The 27,319-nt window shown below is 36.3% G+C and overlaps 1 protein-coding gene across 2 annotated transcripts in view; it reads left to right on the top strand.

Moving 5' to 3' along the window:
• The window catches only part of Grip128 (gamma-tubulin complex component 5), a 131,034-nt gene that overhangs the window by 57,868 nt on the left and 45,847 nt on the right, over positions 1-27,319 (top strand). For both annotated transcript variants that reach the window (XM_083144628.1, XM_083144630.1), the window contains exons 12-16: positions 1,183-1,402; positions 7,807-7,977; positions 14,058-14,178; positions 16,489-16,731; positions 20,591-20,673. In XM_083144628.1, coding sequence (XP_083000754.1) covers positions 1,183-1,402; positions 7,807-7,977; positions 14,058-14,178; positions 16,489-16,731; positions 20,591-20,673 — 838 coding nt within the window. The remainder of the gene's footprint in view (positions 1-1,182; positions 1,403-7,806; positions 7,978-14,057; positions 14,179-16,488; positions 16,732-20,590; positions 20,674-27,319) is intronic.

Raw genomic sequence — 27,319 nt, 5'->3', positions numbered from 1 at the left:
TATATGCAGATGACATAACACTAATAGCAGATACAGAGAACAAGCTACAAGAGGCGGTTACAGAATGGCAGAAGTGCTAAAGGCTAAAAGAAAGACTAAATGCAAATAAGAGCAAAGTGATGCAAATAGGAAGAACGGAAGAGGTAATAGAAAGAATACACATAATATGTGATGGAATAAAACTGGAGTAGACAAAGATATAAGTACCTGGGAACAGTCATAAACCAGACAGGAAGAATAGAAGAGGAAGTGATGAATAAAGTAAGGAAATCTAACAATGCATAGTACCAACTAAGCCAGACCATTTTTGGAAAAAGGGAAATAAACACCAAAGCTAAACTACAAGTATATAAGGCAGACGGAAGTGAAAGCTGGCCAGTAAGAGGAAAATAAGTTAGACAAATAACAACAGTAGAGATGAAATGCTTCTGTAGAATAGTTGGTAAAACAAGAAGAGATAGAGTATGTAATGAAAGAATCGGAGAAGAATTAAATCAGAAGCCAATAGAAGAAAAATTAACACAAAGACAATTAAAATGGTTCGGACAAGTGGTAAGAATGGACGAAGATAGAAAACCAAAACAATTAATGGAAGCTAGAACAGAGGGGAGGAGAACAAGAGGTAGATCCCGGAAGACATTCAAAAAAGGAATAGAAGAAATAGGACAAAAGAAAGGAAAAGGAATAAGAGAAATGAAGATGATGGCACAGGAACGGGAGAGATGGAAGGAGTGGATAGAGGCAACCCCGACGCTATGAAGCAAAAGGGGAAAGAGGAAGAAGAAGAAGAAGAAGTAAGATTGATTGCCATGACTTTATGTGGTATTCTGGATTCAGACCCCATCACATCTTTATAATGTTGGGATATTCAGCTATGAAGGAACCAAAGAACATCTTATGAATTGTAATCAGGTTTCTGCCAGCGTCTGTGGTGGAGTGGTTAGCACAGTATGCTACGATGTCAGAGGTCCCAGGTTTGAATCCCACCTGGCCACGGGTTTTCTTTGCGAGTGTCCTTTCATCAACTTCAAAATATCATCCGTCATCCTCAGCTTCGTGATTAGCCAAAAGTGGCAGAAAAGCAAAGTAAAATGGTCATTTATATTCTTGCCCACTTATGTGTCTCTCTTAAAGTGTTCTGTTATTGAAATGTTCTTAATGTGAATTCTGATATTATTTCAGTTGCAAGGTAAATCCATCGGCCGTTGCCCACATGAGGCGTAACATAAACGAGAACCTGGTATCCCTGATAGACGAGAAGCATAAAGTGGCCAGCCACATGGTGAAGGAAATAGTCCAGGATGAGTTCAACCTGTGGGCCCACATCTCCTTAATTAGGAGGGTCTTCTTAATGGAAGCAGGAGATCTGATGCACACCTTTTGTTCCTATATATTTAATCAGGTTAGTTCATAAGCTGGTTCTTCGTTTTGAATTGTTATTTTTCACAGTTACATGGGTTGATAGTAAGCTGGGCTGAAGTGATAATTAGGGAACGGAAATTTAGGTAAATAAATGTTTTTTCTGCGATAAGATAGAGACCCTCGTTTTTGCCAAAATTCTGATCATAGCCTTATATGTCAACAGAGCAAATTTTATTTTACATAAAAACACATATTTTTCAGTTTTCCGTATGTAAATACATATTTTGCGAATTTTCATTTTAAATACATAAAATTGCTCATTGACTTCAGCTTCCTCGAAGAAAAAATGTTTATTCTCCGCACCTATTTCATATCGAGAGTGCTACGTTTGTTTTGTCTTTGAACACGCTCGCTGATAAACTCTGGCGCCTCGCCTACAATCCTATTGGGGGAAAATATTAGCCCCACTGGATCTAACGCACAAATGCTAATGTCTAAATGTACATACATTTTTGGGAAAAATCAAGGTTTTCAAACTTTGTGCCAAATTGCACGTGTTTTGGAAGGTGAGGAAGACGAAGCTTTGGAGAACTTCAGCGTTAGTGGAATTTCGTGCTTCAAATATGCAAGAATTGTTTCTTGTGACGTGGAGCTATCTTTCTCACAATATAAGATGCTTTTTATAGATAATCGTCACAGATTTACAATGGAGGATTTGGAAAAAACTATGGTGATCCACTGCAACTTTTCCAAAAAAGTAGCTCGCTAAGAGGTAAGCATTTAGAAACTGATTTCAGATGTTTAAAATGCATGTAATATTTTGTTTTTGTTACCAAATGTTTTCTATTTTTGTAAGATATTTTCCTGCTTTTATCACATATTTTCAACAATGATGACACACAAAAAAATTTATTTCTGAGTTTTTTAGCACATAAAGTTCCGTTCCGTGGTGATAATTATACTCTCGCCAATTACCACGGATGCTTGAATATTGTAACAAATAGAAAATTTTCAAATTTTTCATTAGCATCAATATGATGGCATTCCAGTGGTCTAGTCAGTAGGGCATCTTGACTGCTGTGTGGGAGACCCAGATTTGATTTCCATGGTGGCTGATCTAAGGCAGGAAACCCCACATAAAGCTTCTCAGGGTCTTATCCAGCCTCAAAGCAATTGCTACCTCAGGACAACCCTTGGGGGTAAAGGCAGCAGGAGCATAGTGTTGATCACATCACCTCCAAAATGGTCAAAATGTGGCACTACCCCCACACCCCCTAAATGTGCCTTAATGGCACGGTGCTATGTGCAGAGGTAACTTTACCTTTTTTTTACCAGTGCAATTATATCCATCAATTTACCAAAGTTTTACTTTAACCCTTTCCAATCCAGTTTTTCTGCCACCCACTCTTATTTATTTTGGCCAGGAAGAGGTTTGTGGATTACTTGTAATTAACCTACAGTTTTAAAAGAGAGAAATTGTTTATTTATGTTTGTAATTTATCTACATGCTTGTGTTTGCCATTTTCCTACTAGTACTACCATTCAGATACAACACACAATCAACTGTTTACATCAAAACCCTTGGCCTGCCAAGAAAAGGAAAGAGTACAGCCTACATCTGTTGGCTAAAGTCTGTACTACATGAGGAAACGCGTCAAACAGGCTCTGACAGCAGAGCTGGCGAAAAAGTGTTTGACGAGGTCCGACATAGGATCAGAAAGGGTTAAAACATTCAAGAATTACACCAAAATATTAAAATAGCTGTCATTTAATGACCAAATATATTTTTCACACACTATTAGTGAAAAATAAATGAAAACTTTAAATTTTGCAAATTTCGAGGATACTTAGACTCTATGCAAATGTCATGTGGCTTTTTTGTGGAGACCACAAAATAGCTAAACTCGGGAAAGCTTTCTGTTAAGCCATTGATTGGTATCGGCACGGAAAAGTACGGAAGCCCCAGTGATCCAGTCGGTAGGACACCTAAGACCCACATAGAAGACCTGGGATAGGTTCCAGGAGGGTTGATCTAATGTTGGAATTCTCCTCTTTACCCTTAGAGCCAGCCAGCCAGGACACACATGTCACAAGGAATGTTGTGTTACTTTGGGAAGACTCTGAGTATCAGATAATGTCATATGAGACTTTACGTATGTCAGTAGCAATTATTAATTTCATTCTCACTATATTTGTGGGGAGGGGGTGGGCAATTTCCCGCAACATAGAAAATAATGGTCAATGCATTAGAAAATATTTTTATCCTCCGAAAGTATCGCCAGAATAGTGAGCAATTCTTGCCACGATAATGGAACACATATCTGGCAATATGCAGGTACTGTTTGGAACAATCATGTCTTGGCATTGCCTACATGGGGCCGACGTGTTTCAAATTGCATAAAAAAAACATTTTTTAAAAAAAAAATAGTTTCTCCTTCTCCTTCTACTTGATAAATGAGAATTAAGTTTTCTTCGACCAAAGGCATATAGCCTAGTTTATACTGAAGAAAACGAGATATAATTTTTAACTGTAGCATTCATGGTATCCGAAATATTTTTAAATATCGGAATTTTATATTTGCGCAAACAAGACAAACACATTTTTTTACAATAGAATATTTTTTATCTGAAACTATGAACAGTAAGTGGGTAATTCTTGCCATAAAAATGTTACGCATCAGATAATATGGAGGCAATATCTTGAACCCTCACATTCCAGTGTTGCATATGTGGCAGCCCAATGAAATTCAAATTTCGTAAAAAAAAAAAATAAAAATAATAATAATAAAAAAGGCAATTGGTAAAGGGCAATTAGGGTTTTTGGAGTATAGGTTTGTAGCCTAATCTTTACTGAACAAAACGAAGTATCATTCGTCACTCTAGCATTCATAGTTTCCAAGATAACAAATACTATTCAAATCTTGGCAAATTTCTCTCGTGAAAATGCTTCTGGCATTTAGGCAAAACTGGAGAAATCAGGGTTAAATCTGCCCGGGTGTTCACCCAGCAACTAATAAATCGCTACCTGGAGAGGAGGGTGAAGATGGCCAGAGCATGATGCTACATGTCACCTCCATAAAATGGTAGAGATCGACAATGTGTGGAACCCTACTTTCACATCCTGCAGAGGCCTTAATTTCAATAAACACAGGGAACTTTACCTCACCTATCCACCATGGGAAATTAATGGTTCAATTTCATCACCAACAGCGGCCAATACTTTTCTAGACTCTGGAAATATGAAAAGGTCTGTGAAAGTGTGACACTTCCACAAAGTCTGGCTATCCTGTATGGTATTTTATTTGATTGATTCATTGGGTTTATTTTACTTCCATTTCTGACACTTTTGGCTAATCACGAAGATGAAGATGAGTGATATGATGAAATCAATGAAGGGACACTCACAAGAAACACCCATGCCTGGATTCAAATCTGGGACCCCTGGCATCATTCATTTTGTTTGATTGTGAATCAGCATTGTGGATTTTGTAATTAAAGGATAGCTGTTTTGATATTCCAGTTATCTCTTTTGTTATCTCAATATTTTAAAGCAAAACTGGTGAATTGGTATGGTATACTGAAGTGGCATACTTATGTATTCAGAACACAACTTGTTTCATTGTTCAAGCCCTGGTATCTCTGTGAATCTGTAAGAGTATTGGTTATTGATTTTTGCTTATAAACTTCAAACTAATGATGCAATGCAGTGAATTTTGAAACTGACATAAATTGGTGTACGAGATGCACGGTTATGGAAGGATACAAGTGCAGTACTCTCTACTGCAACTCGTGTATGCCTGCGCAAATTGAAGGCCGATTACGAGTACCTTCCGTAACATGGAGAGGCACATCCCGTTCCTGATGACAACCACTTTCAACACTCCCTGCGAGGTCATCATGCTTCTCGTACAGCAATGCATGCCCAATCAAATTTCATTGAATTACGTTCATTAGTGTGAAAGTTATGAGGGGACATCAGGGGACGAGCACAAGTGAAACACTCTGCGTAAGTAGCTATTCAAAGAAGTATCAGCTCATTTCTACTTTTTATTCTTTGTGCCTGTAAGGGAGCTTTCAGATTGAAGTGACACAGCATCCTTCAGTCTATAGGGGCTATCCACCGGAAGGAAGTGCCTTCGCGCGGACGCCATACTTGTAGCACAATAACTTCCGGTTCGTAGGCTCACAACATACCGCTAAAGGGAGCTGAGATTGTGTCATGTATCAAAGGAACGAATGGGTGTGTACAAGGAAAATGTAAACTACGATCAGGGCTAAATAATCTTTCATGGATATCTCTTCATCCATTTCCTGATATCTAGGCACCAAACTTATTGTATTCAAGCTGTCAGGCGTGAAAATTGTAAGCTGATTAGCAGGAGTAGACTCCGCAGTAATGACAACGGATGTGCAGGAACTCAAAAAGTCAGGACCTGAAAAAGAAAAAAAAACCTTCTGATGCAGACTTTGGAAAAAATGATAGTTTAAATGTAGTTTATTCCATGTCCGAAATTTATTGAAATTAGCAGTTTTTATTCCAAAAATGCAAAATAAATCAATTTTGTAAATTATTTGTATAATTAACATTTTTTTTAGTATCAAGTAATGTTGAATATTTTCCACCCCTATAATCTCCAAATTTAGTCGTGAAATAACATTATTTTTCCCATTTTGAACATCAGTACTTTAAAAATACCCCATCCTGTTTCCTTCCCAACCAAAAATTTTGCATCCCACACCCCTTGCACTTCATTAAAGGTAGAAGAGAAATCATTCAAATCTCGATTTTCTCTCTGTTTTGGTCATATGAGCAAACATATTACTTTTCCTTTCAAAAGATGCTCGGTCATAGATACGTTACACGTTACATTCTTGAAGTACACACGAACTGTATTAAATTTTTGTGTAACCAGATCTTTTGTATTTGTAACCAGAGAAAATAAATTTTTGTGCAACCAGAGGAAATATTTGTTTGTGTAACCAGAAAATTAAGTGCGGGTACTATTATTAATTTTCATCTTTTGCAATGGAAATCTCTTCAACATTGATAGAGAAGAGGTCCTAGGTTTGAGCACCATGGTCAGGCAATGGTGTGTCTTTGTCCCATTATTAATTTTTCCAGTTTATTATTCATCTTCATCGTCATGTTTAACACAAATAGCAGAATATTGACTTAAAATAACAATGAGGGTTTTTTATTCTGCGTTCAAACGGGAACGAAACCAGCAAGTGTGCATTACAGCACCCCTCTGACTCGCCCTGACTGAAGAAAGAAGAAAAAAATCTCCTTTTTCCACTTTTTATGTGTCCGTACATCTCACACTTTTTCCCTTAAAACATAATGTATGCATCCAAAGATTTACATGCTTTAAGTGCTCTCGCTGTGTAGAAATAATTACTTTCTATTAAATATGTAGGCTACAAATATCACCAAATGCAACGACGATCAGCAAATGGATCTCATCCTGGAATAATGCCGTATTACTTCCTAGTTGCTCATCCAATTGATATGCAAAGGCCTCTAGTTTGTGCTGATATCTCTTCTTCTCCTCGTCGTCAAGTCCTTTTATATGATCGATTTCATCCGACATGGCTGCGGTGGCTCAGTCGGTAATGCATCTGACTACCATGCTAAAGGTCCTGGGTTTGATCCCCGGCCGGTCCAAATCTGGGAACTTTTCTAACGTTGGAAGCAGCCCCAGCACCCACCCAGCGTCGAATAACATGGGTACCTGGGGGAAACCCTGGGGTGTAAAGGCAGTCAGGGGCATGATGCTGATCACATCACCCCTACTCACGACCGGATCAGGAAAGTGTGGGGCGTTACCCCCACACCCCCTATATGCCTTCACGGCATGGTGCTAAGCACAGGGGAACACTACCTTTTTTTACCTTTTATTTCATCCGATATACAAGATGAAAAGAAAGGCTGCAAGTATGTGCTTGAATTACCCGGCCACCATGAACTGTGCTGTGCTACAGTTCCACAATCGATTGTGTTGTTCGATATGTTTTTGTATACTCGTGTATAGCCCCTATAAGCAAGCATTCACTGCACATGCACAAACAACAGACTGAGGCAACATGATTCACTCCACTGAGAAAACAACCCAGTCCGAGCAACATGCAAATGACAAGTGGCAAGTGCAGCTTATTGTCAGGTTGCATTGATTACTGAAGGTAGCGTTCAAAAGCATTACCTCATCAAATATTTTTTTTTTTTTAGTGTTAGATGTTTTTTTTTCAAAATTTGAATAAGTAAGCAGTAACTATGTGAACATCCTCAGCTACTGGTCGGGGAACTGGTGATTGGGCTTTAGGGGCACATTGTTATCAACATGTAATATCCATCAAATTATTGTTAAAATTTAACATGTAAATAACCTTGTCTTGATCCCCACACTCAATGACATTGCAAACTTAATGTGAATTTTACAATTTCAGCTGAACCAAGGTGATCGATGGGCAAATGGACAATTTTTAACTAATTATTTGGAAGACTGCATATGTTCTCGCTACCCTGAAGCTATTTCAAGATTTTCCATTGTAATTTACGGCCCTGAAAATGCATGCTATGGTGTTGACTCACTGGATATTATGTCACTGCATTACACAGTAAGTACGACAAGGGCGTATGTCACATAAGAATTCAAGATACTTATAATTTGTGTCCTTACAGTAGTATTTTTCTTCTTGTGTGCATTATGGAATTATTTCTCTTGTAGCCTACTTTTGTTAACAGCATAAAAACACAGTTTTTTGTTGTAACGTTTCAGAACACAGGCATTTATTTTTAGTTTGATTAAAGATACAGTTATAACAATGGTTACAAATTTTTAACAAAAAAGAATCAGTTATATAATGGATTTTGTCAATGTTATATTGTTGTAATATAGCATGTTAACACATTCGAGTCTGTCCTCATAATACAGCATTTTTACCTCTGGACTGCAATTTTTCGTTGTTTTTCAAAAAAATAATTGAAAAAATATTTTTAATTTGTTTTTATCTACCACAGATTTCTCATATCTACAAAACTTCCTCTCTTCAATTAACAAAAATTTGTTAAATTTTATTTTCATTTTCAGACATTTTTGAATATTTTTTTCAGCAATGTTTTGTGGAGAAAAAAAAGTACAACATTGTAAAAAATGTTAATATAGAGATAGTTTAAGTTCGTAATCTGGAATTTTCAATAATTAACTACATAAACTATCAATACATCTTTTGAATCTTGCATAAGAATACTTCTTATGTGCACATAACAAAAAATAATTACAAATTACAGGTAATTAGCTTTTGTATGAAAAAGTGGCTGCAGGACAGGACCAGACGATGTATCAGTTGGTTCTGCGTCATCTGTAAAAATTAAACAAATAAATAAATAAATAAAATAAATTTTTATTTGACATACGCTATACAAAATAATAAATCAAAAAACTAAAAATACATCAGTGCATGTAGGAGACTAGGTAAAATAGTCCTCCATTCGGATCTCTGGGTGGGGACTACTTTGGGAGGTCCCTGGACTAAGGATAAGATCTACATTAGGAATAAGAATATTAAATTAGGCACCTGGAATGTTCTGAGCCTTTACCGGCCTGGGGCATTTCAGTGTACAGTTAATGAGATAGTTAAGTATAAATTAGATGTAGTAGCTGTCCAGGAAGTTAGGTGGCCAGGAGAAGGGAATTGTAAAACTAAAAATTATACTTTTTTCTATGGTGGTACTGAAAATCATAATTTTGGAACAGGCTTTTTCATAAATAATAGAATTATCTCGGCTCTTAAAACAGTAGAATGTATTAATGATAGGATATCATATGCAGTTTTACAGGGTAGGTGGTGTAAAATCATTTTAATAAACATACATGCACCAACGGAAGATAAAGATGATAATACTAAAGATGATTTTTATACAGAATTAGAACAGGTCTTTGATAAATTTTCTCAGTATGATATGAAAATTCTGTTAGGTGACTGTAATGCACAGATTGGCAAAGAAGATACATTTAAACCCACAATTGGTAAAGAAAGTCTTCATGAATTAAGTAATGATAATGGTATAAGATTGATTACTTTTGCAACCTCAAAGAATTTAATTATGAAAAGTACCACTTTTAAACATAAAGATATCATTCATAATTGGGAAAAGAGAGACGCGGTAGTATATAAATACGGAGAAACTAGTACTCACTTTTATCCGCGAAGCTGTTTTTTCTTCTTTTTCGATTAATTTCAGTGGCCACTGCCACCATCCTCGTTGGTTAGAAGTTCCAACGAGGATGGTGGCAGTGGCCACTGAAATTAATCGAAAAAGAAGAAAAAACAGCTTCGCGGATAAAAGTGAGTACTAGTTTCTCCGTATTTATAAAGATATCCATAAATATACCTGGTCTTCTCCAGATGGTAAAACTCATAATCAGATAGATCATATTCTCATTGATAAGAGAAGGCATACTAGTATAATTGACGTTCGTACACATAGAGGTGCTGACTGTGCCAGTGACCATTATTTAGTAATTGCTAAATTAAGAGAAAGACTCTCAGAGATAAATCATAAGCAACAAAATCTAAAAGTTCTAAAATTTGATACAGGAAAGTTTACTGATGAAAGAATTAAGAAAGATTACCAAATTAAACTGTCAAATAGATTTTATGTTTTGCAGGATTTAAATGATGATGAAAATATAAATGAAACAGACGTAAATAAGAATTGGGAACACATACGTAATGCAATAGAATCAGCAGCTAAAGAAAGTATAGGATACCATAAACCGAGAAAAAGTAAGCCATGGTTGATATTGAATGTCATAATCTAATAGAAATAAGAAATCAGGCTAGACTTAAGTGGTTAAATAACTCGGATGATACAAATCTAAACAATTATTATAGAATAAAGCAAGAAGTTAACCGCACGTTTAGAAGTAAAAAAAGAGATTACTTGAAAAGCAAAATTAACGAAATTGAAACAAACAGCAAAAATAAAAATATCAGAGATTTATATAAAGGTGTAAATGAGTTTAAAAAGGGGTGGCAACCTTGATAAAAGATAAAGACTGTGATTTTCTAGCTGACCCAAGCGATATTCTAAATAGATGGAAGAACTACTTTAATGACCTTTTAAATGTCCATGTAGGAGATAAATCAGAAGTAAATGAAGTCCACACAGCAGAACCTTTAGTTCCAGAACCTAACTTGACTGAAGTTAAAGATGCTATTAAAAGGCTAAAGAATAACAAAGCACCTGGCATTGATTTAATACCAGCTAAGTTAATTAAATATGGTGGAAATTCATTAATATATCAAATTCATAAATTAATTTGTTTAATATGGAATAAAGAAGAAATCCCTCAACAGTGGAAAGAATCCATAATTGTTCCTGTGTTTAAAAAAGGTGATAAAATGAACTGCAATAATTACCGTGGAATTTCTCTACTCTCAACAACATACAAAATATTGTCTAACATTATTTTAACAAGACTAACCCCATATGCTAATGAAATTATAGGTGATTATCAATGTGGATTTAAACGTAACAGATCAACTACAGATCAAAGTTTTCACATCAGACAGACACTTGAAAGAAAGTGGGAATATAATCAAAATGTCCGCATCAGCTATTCATTGATTTCAAAAAAGCATATGATTCGGTCAAAAGAGATAAATTATATAATATATTAGTAGAGTTTGGAATACCTAAGAAGCTTGTTAGTATGATAAAAATATGCACCAGTGAAACAGAAAGTAAATACCAGTGGGTATTAATGTGTCTGACAAATTTACAATTCATGATGGGTTAAAACAAGGAGATGCATTATCTCTATTGCTCTTTAATTTTGCCTTAGAATATGCTGTTAGGAAGGTAAAAGAAACTAAAGAAGGACTAAAATTAAACGGTGTGACTCAGTTGTTAGCATATGCAGATGATGTAGACTTACTGGGGGATGATGTGAATACAATTAAGAATAATGCTAAAATATTTTTCAAAACTGCTAAAGAGATAGGTTTGGAAGTTAACAAAGAGAAAACTAAATATATGCTTACAGGCCGAAACCAAGTGTTAGGTAATAATCAAAATCTAATTATTGATAACAACTCGTTTGAAACAGTTTCCAAATCCAAATACTTAGGAGTAATATTAACAAATGAAAATTATATTAAAGAGGAAATAAAAAGTAGGCTTAATTCAGGAAATGCATGTTACTTCTCTCTTCATAAACTTTTGTCTTCTCGTTTAATATCTAAGAAACTAAAAGTTAAAATATACAAAACAGTAATTTTGCCTGTAGTATTATATGGATGTGAAACTTGGTCCCTTACATTGAGATAACATAAATTGAGAGTATTTGAAAATAAGATCCTTAGGAAAATCTTTGGACCTAAAAGGGATGAGGAGACAGGTGAGTGGAGAAGGTTACATAATTTAGAACTACATAATTTGTATTCATGTCCAGATATTATTAGAGTAATTAAATCAAGAAGACTTAGGTGGGCAGGCCATGTGGCGCGAATGGGAGAGGAAAGAGGAGTTTACAGGATTCTTGTTGGGAAACCTGATGGTAAGAGACCTGTAGGAAGGCCAAGACGAAGATGGAGGGACAATGTTGAGATGGACCTAAGGGAAATCGGTTGGGATGGAAAAGAGTATATAGATCTTGCTCAAGATAGGGACAGATGGAAGGCCTGTTTTGCCGCAGCCATGAACCTTCGGGTTTAAGAAGGCTAGAGAGTTAGTTAGTTAGCATGTAGGAGAATCAATCAAGAGGCAAGATGAATAGACCCAAAAAATTACCTCTTCCTACTTCATTTATAAAATACTAGAGTTTGCAACAATGTTTGTATTGTCAACAATTAATTATTATGAATCTTCAAATTCATCTGCATCATCAAAATCGTCGCTAACTTCAAACTCTGAGGCAGAATTTCCGCTATGCAGTCTGGATCTAACGACGCCATTCTAAACAATGTATATCAACCCGAACACAAACAGTCCCAGGTACGAGATAAAAATAGCACATGAGTCACCTAGCGGTCGGAATTTCAACAGAGCGGCTTGAATGAACACGCACATGAGATGAAGTACGAACATAGCCTGTAGTTAATCGGCAAAGCGATTGCATACTGCAGGATGGGCTATGCCCATCGTTCATCCACATTGACTTTAAGTGCCCTGCAGGCTAAGCCCGTCGTGAGACCCCAATGTGTTAACTGTGAAACAAGCAGTCTGTTTTTATTATTATTTTATACGAGGATCATCCAGAAAATTAAGACCGTTTGGTTATACAAAATGAAAAACACAATATTTATTGGAAAAAACAATTCTGTTACATACCTGAAGCTTCCTTCACTTCTCCACATAATCACCTCCTACATTTCAACATTTTTGTATGTAGGCACGAGCTTCAGAATTCCCATGTTATAATCTTCTACCGCCAGTTCATTAAGCCAGGTGGTCACTGCATTCAAACAAAAGACCGCTTGCACATTTTTGCCGCAGTTTATCATTGTTGAATATTTCACATCATTTTCTCACATTTCTTTCGTTCATTACATTATCACCATAGACTGCTTTCAGTTGCCGGTAAATTTCTGCCGGTTTCACCTTTTGAGCATTCAGAAATCGAATAACACTCCTTACCTCACAGTTGGCAGGATTTTCCATCACACAATTCATTTTCACCACCCCAACTGCACAAGGATGACTTCTTGCAACCTCCACTCACAGCTGTTACGGAAGCCAGTTGGCCCTGAAAAGAGAAAAAGGAGTGAGCTGCACTGCGGAAATGCGTGAGCGGTCTTTTGTTTGAATACAGTGACCACCTGGCTTAATGAACTGGAGGCAGATGAGTATAACATGGGAATTCTGAAGCTCGTGTCCAGATACAACAAATGTTTAAATGTAGGAGGTGATTATGTAGAGAAGTGAAGGAAGCTTCAGGTATGTAACAGAATTGTTTTTTTTCCAATAAGTATTGTGTTTTTCATTTTGTATAACCAAACTGTCTTTATTTTCTGGATGACCCTCGTATGAAGGTTTTTATCACATTTTTTAATTATAGATCCCAAATATCATCAGGCAATTCAAAATCATCATTTCTTTTGCAGAGATTCTTGATGTCTTCCATTACATTAAATTTTAAAGATGGTGACTTATTCCACTTGTGCATAAGAAAACCCCATAGTGGGTCTATGTTGTCATTCTCATTATTTAATTTCTTCCAGTGTTCTGCAATGAACGAAGCTTCCCAGACATTCAAATCTATGTTTCCTGTTCCTCTTTGTAAAACCCTTCTCTTTTTAATCATAGGCTTCTTCTCGATGATGTGAGCTGACAAACCCATTCTTGGGTTTAAATGTATTATGTCCAAATCGTGTCCATGCCATCTTATTGCCATTTCTCTTTATGTGTGTCATACCAAATCTTTTGAACATGAACAACTTATATTGTACAAGGCTGATGTAATATATGACTGGAAATATGTTGTAACAAATATTTATTACAAGCACCAAATGACCTACAGTACTATGTTTCAACATAGTCCCCCCCCCCCCTAGTTCAATGCACCTACACCAGCGCTTGATAAGGGAACTGATTCCATAAGAAAAATATTATTTTGGACGCATGCGTAACCACTCATGCACCACTGGCTGGACTTAGTTGGATGTAATTTGATGTAGCCATTTTCTTTCAGGTCGGATGGCCAGTGACTTTGATTCTGAATTCATACAACATGGAACGGTACAACAAAGTGTTCCTGTTTCTCTTGAAAATTAAGTGGTCCCTGTGGTCTCTGCAGAAGCTTAGATTTTCAGGTACGTGACAAAATATATCTCTGGGGCAACAAGGGCATCATGTAGCTAGCAACTTTATTGTGCTAATGTTATTTTGCATCAGGATGGCTACTCATCGAGAATTCCTTGAATTCTGGGAATTCTGCTTGAATTTTTCTTCGTAGATGTGAAAAAGAAAGCTGCATGAAAAAAAAAACAGATTTCTCTCAATCTGCTTACTTTGTTAGTGCCCTTTGTGGAACAATGCATCTGACAGGGATGGAAGATTATTGCAAGGTAAGATATGATTATGAAGTTGATTAGGAAAATTTGAGTTTGGAATTCTTACACAATTAACAAGTTTTCGTAGATTGATTGATTAATATATCCCGTAACATTTGTGATTTGTGTTTGTAGATAGAATATCGAGTATGAGTATGTGAGATGGCAAATTTAATCTCCGCACCTTAAATGAAATATTTTAAATGTATATACCATTTAATTGGACTGAGGGACCTCCTCGATGGAATAAGGTAGCTTCATCACCTTGTAATCAAGAGGTCCCGGGTTTGATACTTGGTGGAGGCACATGGTGGTTTGAATCCCACTTTAAACTAGGTCCAGTCCCGATTAGCCTCACTGTGAATATAAAGTGGACTTAAAACACCAAATCAATCTTCATTCTGGTATGCTGCCATGACCCTTGACACTATGGGTCTTGATTGCCTACAAATATTCAGTCTCCCTGATGGTGCAGTGGTAGCGTCGTCGCCTTGTAATCAAGGTGTCCCAGGTTCGATACCCGGTGGAGGCACAAGTGGTTCGGATCCCACTTTAAACTGTAGATCCAGTCCCAATTAGCCTTACTGTGCATAAAGTGGACTTAAAACAACAAATCAAAATTCGTTATTGATGCACCGGCAAGATGAGCACCAACAATTTGCCCTCTTTGGAACTGATTTTTCCCGCATTCTACTTAGTGGAACTGAATATTCGACGTGCGGTCGAGTTACTACTGTGCCAATGTGACTGGCAGGCTGTAGTTTGTGCAACATGACAGACAAGGGAAGATTGACACTGCAGCAGAAGGTAAAAACAGCAATGTTTCCTTCCACAGTTATTGGCAAGTGGACTTCCCATCGAAACCCAATGGTTTATGCAGCGAACATTGTTTTGGACTTCCTGCACAATCAGTTTGTCCTTGGTGTCATGTCCAATCGTTTCCCAGAACGTTTTCCGGCACAGCAATGTGGTCCCCACTTACCCCCCCGATATTAATCCGTGTGCCTTCTTGTGGAGCTACCTAAACGTGAAGACGTACCTGGACAGAGCTGCAACTATAGAGCAAGTGCAAGCTAACATCATTACATTTTCCCAGGAATTGGAAGAGGATTTGTGTCACAGAGTTGTCAATAACGTGAGAGTCCTTCTGGAAGATGTTCTACGACAAGAAGGTGGACAAATTGAACATGTGCTGCATACTGACTATCTCTCCACATTGTAATATGTGTAGAGGCACATATTTTTGGTAAATAAAAAAGCAAAATTTCGTTAAAAAAACAGTCCATTTCAGGTTCAAAAGCGGTAAATAAAATAAAATTTCAGTGTTATAGCGGTGAATAATCACATCAAACATGCTATATAAGATGACATTTTGGTTTTAAAATTATGAATATAATCCTAAATTTGATTTAAAAACTGCACTTATTACACAAAATAAACTTATCCCTTCTAAAAGCACATTTATGTAGTTACCAGAGTATTAAGTTTATTCCTGTGTAAAGGGATCCATTTTCGCTTCTCAAATATTTACAGCAGAATTAATCAATTTTCCGTGAATTGCATAACTCGCAGGATACTTCAGACTTCAGAAAGTGTCGCGTCGGTATTTAAACGTTAAATTTCGTGTTTAAGAGTATATTTCGCATTATTTCGCGACAAAACACGGTAGAAAAATGCACCTCACACCTTTCAGAAACATGAAAAATGAACATTACAGCATGTTATTTCATATTTCGTGTTTTCGTCAAAAACGAAATTTGCATGCCTCTAAATATGTGTAATTCAGTTTCTTTGTACTACGTATTTTGTATAATAAACAATGTTCAAACCATTTTCAATGGATTACATTTTGTGCCTCACCCTGTAGGTATTGACAAAATTTTCATATCAATAAGAGCAAGCTTGCTGATACACAGTGTTCTGCTGTACTCATTTTAACCGCTGGAGTGCCAGAAGGGTATATTTTCTCCCAAGTTTTATTTTTTTATTTATTTTGTTGTAAAAATGTTCATATTTACTTTATGCACTGATTGTGAGTTATTCTTTCAAAAAACACTCATTTCTTTTCAGAAATGGATGTCCACAGTGAAGGAAGTGTGCATGAATCCTCAGAGCACACACTCTTCCATAAGGACAAAGTGAAGGAACTTTCAGACTATTCAAAAATCCGCCGGATCGAACTGTTACGGTCTTGGCTTCTGCATTTCATTGGCAGCGTGCACTCTTACATTATGGGTCGTGTCCTCCACAGCTCTGGAATTCAGTTGGAAAAGCAGCTGGAGGAGGCCACAGATCTTGATTCCATAGTACAAAGTAAGTTTTCTTTAAATAGGTAAAATTATTATAAAGGGTGTCTCAAAAAGAAGGGTCATTTTTAAACGGAGGTATTGAGAAGAGCATAAATAATTGCAAGAGATTTAATCATGGAAATGTACAGTGCAAAGAATTCCGTTACATAATTACAAAATGCTGAAGAGATGGATAGGTTTATGACTTGATGATGACGACCTTTTCTAAGCAACCATTCCTGCTGTTATCGAGAGACATCCTGCATAGCTTGATGGAACGTGCACAGGAATCTGGACGATTTCTTCACAGATCCGTTTGACTCAAGCTGCTACAACTGAAGGTCGTCGTCATAAAGTCATAAACCTATCCATCTCTTCAGCGCTATGTAATTATGTAGTGGAATTCTCTGCACTATTCATTTCCATTATTAAATCTCTAGCAATTATTTATCCTCTTCTCTATACCTCTGTTTCAAAATGTCCCTTCTTTTTGAGACACCCTTTATTCATAAAATAATCATATAAGATAGACCCAATACAACCTTATTAAGGGCAGAGTCGATACTTTGAACCGATACACATGCCGATTCTCACCGATACCAATGCTTGAAATTCATAATAATGAAAAGTTGTTCAAAGTATTCATTAATATTAGCATATATTCCAATTATAAGCATCATTTTATCAGAGTTATTACATCAAATTATTAAAATATAATTTACGAAATCACACAAATTTGTGCAAAATAAATGGAAACTTCAAATTTCTAGGATAATTAAGACTCCACAATTGGCCAAAATGACAGAAAAATATGAACTGGTATTGGTAAATAAAATGCAACAGATGCTTTCTGATACCAATATCACTGGAATTGGCCAATATCAATACATCAGCCTTATATTGATACTGATGTCAATACTCTTACTGGCACTTAAACATTATAAGAAATCAAAGATATTAAGAATGTGTACAAATGTGAATACATGCATATTCTATGGCAACTATACATATTAATCTACTACATTATCTTTCAGAGAGTTGCAGTGGTCTAGTCAGCATCTTGACTGCCACGCAGGAGACCCAGGTTCAATTCCAGGGTGGGAGTTTTAAAGTCTGAATTTTTCCGGCCTTGTCCCCACATAAATCTGCTCCGGGTCTCACCCAGCCTCAACTCAATGGGTACCGGGAGGGGATAAAGGCAGTCAGAGCATGATGCTGATCACAGCAGTTCCAAAATGGCCAAGATCGAGAATATGTGGGACCCTACTCGCACATCCTAAATGTGCCTTCATGGCATGGTGTTATATGCACGTGGAACTTACCTTTTTTTACAGTGTTATTCATAGTTGAGTTAATCAGACTAATAAAATTGTAGTCATTTAATCATAAAATTTACTTTTCCCAACAGTGTTTCAAACGTGACCTTTTCACTTAGGCACCCTTATGCTCCTCATGCATCAAATGTAGTCTCCAAAGTTGAAGACGCACTAAACTAAAAATGTTGTTGCCTAAATATACTTCAATTAATTGTGTTAATAGGGTGTTTGTATTGCAGTCTGGATATGAGTGTTTCTCTGTTCAGGTCCCTTCATCTAACCACCAATCATGCTCATTGTTGTGTAAACATAAAGAGGCAGAAGTGTGACATACAAATATAAAATGCAAATACAGTCATGATGTTAACTTTATTATTAATAGAGTGGGACACTACTTTTACATTCCTGTATTTTTTGCATTTTCCCACATTGAGTTTTCCTGCCTTGGTCCACTGTATTTGTAAACAATTGTGTTATTAAGTAGCAGAACTTTAAAAGGTCCAGTTTTGGCATGTATGAACTTATTTTACTGAAGCTTTTGTCACATCATGTGGCTTCTTCAGGAGTTAGGACAAGAATCAATGTGGCTGCCTGGCTGACAAGGAGTAAAGTTGGCCAAACTTTCTGTTTGAACAAACAGAAAATGCAGTGTTTCTGTGTGGAATCCAGATCAACAAATGACAGCCATATCTTCTTCTTCTTCTATGGCACTCCGGTCCATATTCAATGCATGGCATCCTCAACTTCCTCTTCCATCTGCAACGTGCCACCACTCATAACTCCAGGGTATGGAGATCCAAATTGGCAACACACCGCTCCTTGGTCCGGCTGGTCAGTTGGAAGCACCAGTTCTCAAGGATCGGGATTAAGACTATCCACCGTTCCTCCAAGAAGGAAACTACCGAATTGCGACACATGACAGTAAATACAATTCCAAATACTTTATAATTAAAATGTCCAAAATCTTTAATCACGAATTGCGCGCGTACATACTGATTTGCAAAAGTTAAAATTATATTTTGTTGGGTCATGCATGCTCGTAGGCAGTGATAAGCAACTTATTTAACACGAGAGTCCGCGCACTGCCTTCACAGTTAATAGCAAGACCTCAACTGCTACCTCAAGCGCGAGGCGCAGCATAACAGATTGTTCTAACTTACAATACAAACTCATAACATAAAATAACACAAGGAAAACTGGTAATTTATACAACACATCAATGTTAATTAGTGATAGTAAGCTAAAGTTCAGGTTGGCAACAATTAAAGATGTCAACGTGGAAGTTTTTACATCTCCAAAAACATGTAGCGTGGTTCCCCCACTCCTAACATAAACAGCCAATAGGAAAACTATATTTTATTGAAAACGAGGGAGAAATACTTTGCTATAATATTACAATATTAAAGTATATAGAAGTAACTAAACTGATTTTATCAAATAATTCATATTTGCCCTTGCACATAAAAATGATTAAATAAAGATTTAGTTTATAACGAAGACAAATTACTTCAATCTTGTACATTGTTGAACAAAAATCGATATTAAGAAGAAATGTATTTAACTTGTGCTTAAACAACAAAATTTGCGTAAAAGATAGAAATAATCCTAGCCATTTTGGATTTGAAAAACAATGAAAACGTTGCATATATTATTTGGTATAATTATTAGCCTATAAATTCAGAATAAATGTTGCAAAAATATGCGAATAATATTATAACATAAGGTAAGAAGTAAATATATACATGAATTATGAAAACAATAAAGTGTAAATAATTTAATCAAAGTTCTTAACTTGAAAGTATACGAATAACATAAATGCCAATATATGACTGAAATCTGCCTAACATGGTGGTCGTTACACATCCTGTCCTATCCAAGCCTGCTCTCTTCCAATTCCTAGTTCTCAGTAGTTGTACTGCGTCTGCTCCAAAGAGTCTTCCCATCTGTGGCTGGGTCTCCCCACTGATCTTTTCCCTCCAAAGCTTCCTTGCATCACCTTCATGGGAATTCGACTTTCATCCATCCTCATTACATGTCCTGCCCACTCTAACCTTTTAGCTCTTATATAAGTTAAGATGGGGACATCTTTGTAAAGTTCAAGTAATTCCCGATTGGTTCTTATCTTGCACTTTTATTGGTCCAAATATTTTCCATTCAAACAAGTCCACCATTTCACCTGCATTCACTCCCGTAAATCATTATGCTGCTTTCGCTCTAAGGTTTACTCCATGATATTTAGTCAATGGTAGCATTGAGAAGTATGCTTTATTGGCTCTTTGTATTCTATTTCTTACTTCCATTATCTCATCATTTCTGTCGTCTGTGATGAATGCTCCTAGATAAGGGAAACTTGATACCACTTCCAATTCATGTTCTCCAATCTTTATTTGATTTTCCCTTGACTTTGCTCAGTGAAATGATGGCATGTGGTGTAAGTTACACTTTATCCAATTGTGTTATTTGTATTTTAAAGAATTCTCGCAACATTTTATATTTTATTACTCTCAAATTCAAAATTTTGTACAAGTAACAATGTTATGTTTAATTGTATTTATTTTTTACTTTCAGCTCATAATAAGTATGTAAATATTGTACATCATCAATGTCTGCAGATGGAAGAAGTGGATAATATTAGGAAGTCTATACTGAGGGTATGTTTTACTTCTATAATTAATTTGTTGTGTTGAATCACAACCAGTTCTTGAAGTAAAATAAATATTAGCTGTCTTCACAGGTATGATCTTGAATTTTTGCAAGACAAGCTATTTTCCATAAATTCAAGAATGTTTTTACCTTTAGTGGATGGCTGGGATATTTATATCCTGTGCCATGTATTGCCTTCCATGTAGCTGGGACCACGTAGCAGCAATTAACATGCCATTTCTTCAATACCGCACATGATATTTCAGTTCTGCCTTTTTGTTCATTTGTCTACATATAAAGGTATGACATACTTGAATTACAATACAAGATGTCCATTGTTACTATTATTAACAAGCGAAGTTTGTCAGAACCTGGAGGCAGGTGACCTAAAGGAAGACCGAAGTTGAGGTGGGAGGAGCAAGTTAAAGAGGATGCTGCAAGAGCTGGGTGTAGGAACTGGAAAGCTGTTGCTGCCAGACGAGATGAATGGCAGACACTCTTGAGGAAGGCCAAGGCCCATCCTGGGCTGTAGCACCACAGAAGAAGAAGGTGGAGGAGTTTGAAAAGGTCCTTATTTCTGTCTGAGTATTATGGTACAGATCACATAAAATGGGCTATTTACTCTTCAATGTCTATGTTCTTCTTAAAGGTTCGCATATCCACTTTCTGTAGATGTGTTAAATTATTTTGCATTTTCCGTTCAAACACTGCCTTTTGCTGCTGTATTTCACCTTTACATGTAATAATGAGAACAAAAGAACAGTTTACAAAAGTGCAACGATTAGGGGTTCAGGGAGCCAAGACCCAATTTTAAGAATTTCCCAGAGAATTTCAACTTTCAAAAATGTGTAATTTCATTTTTTCCCTTCTCAAAGAGTGATCTTTTGTCATGCTTCCATGCAAATTTGGTCCATCCAGCTTCCATAGGGCCAATGTTACAAGCAAAATTCCGGAAATTCTTTCTGTAAACTGGCATCACTGCCAGTCTTATACAATGTTATTATATTTCCCCAAAAAGTATCTACATGCTACATTTTGCATTCACGTTGTCTGTTGTGGGGGGCCACAAGGGCATGTCAAACACCAATTTCTTTGTTAAATTTCAACTTCCTTCTTCTTCCTTTAACTTTCATTATTGGGGGTACAATGTATAAGTTTCATCTCTGCTAAAGCCCTGTCATTCTGAAGAAAACAAAACTGATTGCATCTCTCTACAACAATTAATTCTTGAGCTTGTTTTTTTTTTCTTTACTTCCCAGCAAGTTTGAAAAGTACCCATTTGGAGAGACTTTGCACATGCATCGCCTGCTAAAAGTTGAAAGTGAAACCAGAGTTCACACGTGCAGTCAGGAAAAAATTACCATTGTAAGGGACTTAGCAAAATTACTGCATCTACCCCCTATCAAATAAACAACATTGCATCATGCATTGCCTCTTGATTTTTAACATAATTTGGCTTGTCTGCCAAAAAGGAACATGTAATTAATGAAGAATTTTAGGATGTGTTTTACAGAATTCATAAGAGCATCAATCTTCTCCTGTCATATATCCACATACTCGAGTGTTGTAGCACATAATTACCTCCATGAAAGAATGTCAGATATGCTGTTGGTTAATGGCACTCATTACACTGTGTATGGGAAAAGCTCCATGTTAGTGGCAAGTGAAAAATCTTTTGAATACACTACAAAGACAAAACTAATTGTTACCAACTTTAAAAAATACAGTGAAACCTCAGTTTTACGTTATTCAGGGACCAAGATGAAATGTCTTAAAATGTGGAAAAATGTATAATCCAGGGAAATGTTATAACATGTCTTTTTAGTAGGACCATAAAGAATTAATTTATAATGCAGGAAATTCCCCTGTATATTGCATTGTATATTTTTTTAGGTATTGTTCCGCAACACTCCACCCTTACCTGTCGCTTCTGGCAGGAAAAAACCCAAATAAACAACTAAATAGGCTTGTAGTCCTGGAGTAGTGGTATTGATACTACGGACAGGACCGGAAAGTACGAGCCCCCCTCAAGCAGCTTTGCTACACTTAAAACAGGCTCAACATGTCCATATGAGCTTTTTGAGCAAGTGTGGAACTCTTGCCTAATCCAAGATTTTTGTAAAAACGCCATTCAGAAAGTACGAGCTCTTCAGATTGATTTGCACATACTTATAAAAGTTGCATCAGCCAGATTTTTGTTCATAAATTTGTCAATTTTTGACCATACCAGAAATTAAGCTTATAGTATGTTTTTTTGTCAAAATCCCAGGAATCTTGAATTGATATCTATTGGGTTCTGAGACCGAGTGGAGTGTAGTGTATTGCCTTGTAATCAAAAAGGTTCGGGTTTGAGTCCTCATAAAATCTGATGGCAAAATGTTAATATTGTAGTTTTGTAAACAAAGGGGCTTTGGGTTCGAGATCAAACCCCCCTCAAGCAGATTTACAAAAATTGCATCAGTTTGTCTATAAACTTGTATCTATACCCACCTATACATATTTACTTCTGGTTTAAGTTTAATTGGATACTATTCAATTTGCTTATCTAATATTAAAACAATGTAATATGCAGAGCCTACCTCTAGAATTGCTTCGTGTTTGCATGTTTCTCCTCTGTGGCAATGTGCGCAATTCCCGAGACGGTAGTATTGATTTTTTTCCTCAGTATTTACAGAAATTCCCGATTATTGCATCAGCCAGTTATGTGAGAGTGACTGAGGGGAACAGATGTGTTGATACAGTGCTTCTCATACTTACTGGTTTAAATTCATATTGAACATTATAAAATCTGATATTTGTTGTAATCCACTCATATTTAGAGTCAAGCTTATATTTGTCCCAGCCTGTTATACATAACAAGGTTATTGCTATTCAAGATATGCATGTTTGTGCAGGTATTTGCGCTGGGTCAGTGTGAATGATTTTCTACTTGTGGGCTATTGGCTTTACAACCTGTTATAAGATTAATATTAATAATATTAATCCATAGAAATTATATTTAAAACCCAGGAAATTTTATATAAATACCAAAACCAAAAATATTAAGTGTATACACACATATACACATATACACATACAAATCACACAGCTGAACCCAACTGATATTTTTTATGCAGCATAAAGTTTTGAATTGAAGCCCAGGAAATTGTATATAATAAACAACAACAAAAATGCCGAATCAAAAATATTGTAATAAGTGCAATAAGAATATATCCAGCTCTAATTGGGCTAAGCATCAAAAAATTTGTAACCCGGACAAATACAAAACTCCCACAAAAATTTGCCCCAAATGCAATAGAAAATACAGCATGCAATACTTCACATATACACATAAAGATACTTGCTCTGTACAACCATCCACATCTGGTCTGAAAAGGAAGCATGAAACACCTGTTAATGCTTCACCTGCAAAGCAGCCACGCCATGCACCTATCCATAGCAGTTTTAACGGCCAATTAAGGGATCACCGGTTTGTATCAGAGCCAAGATGTGGCATTGAGAATTTCTTGAACAGTATAAATTCTGATCTGCACGCAATTCTTAATGCACAAAATGGCTCTTATAAGCTATCCCTCAAATTGTTTGTACAATATAAGAAACCAAACGGCACAAAATTTACACAGCCCCACATAACAGAAACTGTACCTGTATATTCAAATTCAAATTCAGACACAATAATAGGCAATTTGATAGATCAATTGAATATCAAACACTCTGAATTTGCGGCAAAAGAGTCGGGATGGAGCCTATGCGGTTCATCACACAAGCTCTATGTTAATATTTCTGAATTCACTCCATTACAAGGATCCACTTATGTGCCATTGCCTGCTAATATCAAAAACAAAAGAGCCGTGGTCAATATAAAAAACGCCGACCTGAAATGCTTTTTGTGGTGTATTTTAGCTGCTCTGTATCCAGTTTCAAGGCATCCTGAGAGAATAACTTATTACAAACAGCATGAACATGATTTTGACGATGCAATGGAGGGTTTGGAATATCCAATGTCAGTTCAGAATATTGATAAATTTGAAAAAAGGGCCAGGCACATCAATGGCAAACAATTATCTATTAATGTATTTATTTGTTCCACTGGCAATTGCCCGATAGCACCTCTCAGAATCAGTACACTTGATGATGAAGCTGCAATTCCGATTGATCTGCTCTTAATTGAAGGGGATGATACATGCCATTACACTCTAATACATAATCTTGAAGCTTTAGTGAGAACGCAACTAGACAAAACTCATACAATATTCAAGTTGTGCAGAAGATGTTTAACTGTATTTGATGGTCAAAAAATGGTAAATGGGGTTCGTGAAAAAAATGCAGAAATTGCTAAAAACAAGTTAATTGAGCATCTGAAATACTGTGGCAACCATAAACCTGTTCATATGGTGATGCCTAATCCAAGTGAAAATTGCAAATTCAAAAAGTTTGAAGCCTTGTTGGAACACCCAGCATTTATTGTCTATGATTTTGAATCGAATCTCAAATCTCTTGCATTCTGTAGCCCAGATCCAGAAGAATCATCAATTACACCATACCAGCTACATGAACCTTCCAGTTTTTGTTATGTAGTTGTACGGGATGGTGTTGTTATTAAAGAATATTCATACAAGGGACCAAATGCCATCAAAATATTTGCACATAGAATAGAAAATGTGTGCCGTGACATAGCATCTAACATCTTATTAAAATCAAAGCCTATGTTGCCTTTAACAGAGGAACAGATTGAGGATTTCAACAATGCAGAAAAATGCCCGGTATGTGATTGTGAATTTTCAGATACAAATATCAAGGTACATCACCATTCTCATACAGATGGTCGATATAAACAGGCCCTGTGTAATAGCTGTAATATTCAGATCAAGAGACCAAGATTTATCCCCATATTTTGCCATGGAGCATCCAATTATGATTTCCATCATCTGATCAGGTACGAGGGGTTTGAGAAGCAGAATTTAAATATTTTAGCTGAAAATGATGAAAAATATATATCTATTAGCAAGATAATTAAAGTTGATGGTGTTTCTATTCAATTAAGATTTCTTGATTCTTACAGATTTTTACCTGCTGGCCTGGCTACACTGGCCTCTCAATTATCTGATGATGACTTGAAAATCACACGTGCCTTGTTTCCAGATCAGGACCTGAAATTAATTAGGCGGAAGGGTGTATATCCATACGACTATGTTACAGATTTTTCTAAATTTGATGAGTGTTCCCTGCCACCACAAGAAGCATTTTATAGCAAAATCAGAGGATCTGGAATTACTGATGAAGATTATTACCATGCCAAATTGATGTGGAAAAGTTTAAAATGCGAGACATTTGGTGATTATCACATGGCTTATTTGAAACTTGATGTTACTCTCTCAACTGATATATTGCAAACATTCAGAAAATCTTCCATGCAAAATTATGGACTGGACCCAGTGTATTTTTACAGTGCCCCTGGTCTAGCATGGGCTGCAACGTTTTTGAATACCAAAATGCAATTGGATCTGATCCACGATCAAGATAAGTATCTGTTTATGGAGGAATGTATAAGAGGAGGGATGGTGCAATGTTCCCAGAGATATGCCAGAGCAAATAACAAGCATATGCCTGATTATGATCCAGCACGGCCATCAAATTATATACTTTATGTGGATGCAAACAACCTCTATGGTCACGCCATGATGCAAAAACTGCCATATGCAGGGCTTGAATGGGTTGAAGATTTTAATATTGAGGATCTTAAGGATTTTGATGACAGTGAATATGGCCTATTCTTAGAAACATATCTGAAAATTCCTGATGATTTGCACAATAAATTTTCTGATCTGCCCCCAATTCCCGAGGTTAGGTGCCCACCTGGTTCTAAACAGAAGAAGCTCATGATGACCCTGGAGCCGAAACAGGGATATGTCATATATTACAAAAACCTCCAGTTCCTGATGAAACATGGTGTTCAAGTAACCAAAGTTGGCAAAGTTTTGAGGTTCAGGCACTCAAGATGGTTGAAACCATATATTGACACAAATACAGAGCTTCGAACATCTGCAAAGAGTCAATTTGATAAGAGCTTGTTTAAATTGATGGTGAATTCAGTGTATGGCAAAACAATTGAAAATGTCAGGAAACATACCGATGTTAAAATAATTACTGACCCCAGCCGGAGCAAAAAATTGGTTGCAAAGCCTAATTTCAATTACAGAAGAATTTATGATGAGCACATGGCACTTTTCAACATGATGAAAACAAAGATCAAGTTTGATAAACCTATTTATGAAGGGGCTGTGATATTGGAATCGTCCAAATTACATATGTTAATATTGTATTATGATGTGCTGAAACCTTTTTATGGTGATCGTGTAAAATTATTGTACATGGACACGGATAGTTTTATTCTTGAAATTCAAACAGAAGATGTTTATCAAGATATGTCACAGCCTGAATTGTTTCAATACTTTGATACCAGTGAACATACATTAGTTCAACCCCACAACAAAAAGGTGCCTGGCAAGTTAAAAGATGAGACACTTGGCGATGTTATTGTGGAATTTGCTGGGTTAAGTGCCAAGGTGTACAGTTTTAAAACATGTAGTGCTGTTGTCAAAAAAGCCAAGGGCGTTGGCAGAGTTACTGTGGAAAAAGATCTTGAATTTGAAG

Source organism: Lepisma saccharinum, chromosome 23, assembly GCF_977018435.1.
Source record: "Lepisma saccharinum chromosome 23, izLepSacc3.1, whole genome shotgun sequence".
Taxonomy (NCBI): Eukaryota; Metazoa; Arthropoda; class Insecta; order Zygentoma; family Lepismatidae; genus Lepisma; species Lepisma saccharinum.
Note: the sequence above shows the minus strand (reverse complement) of the source record. Positions and strands in the feature narration are given on the sequence as shown.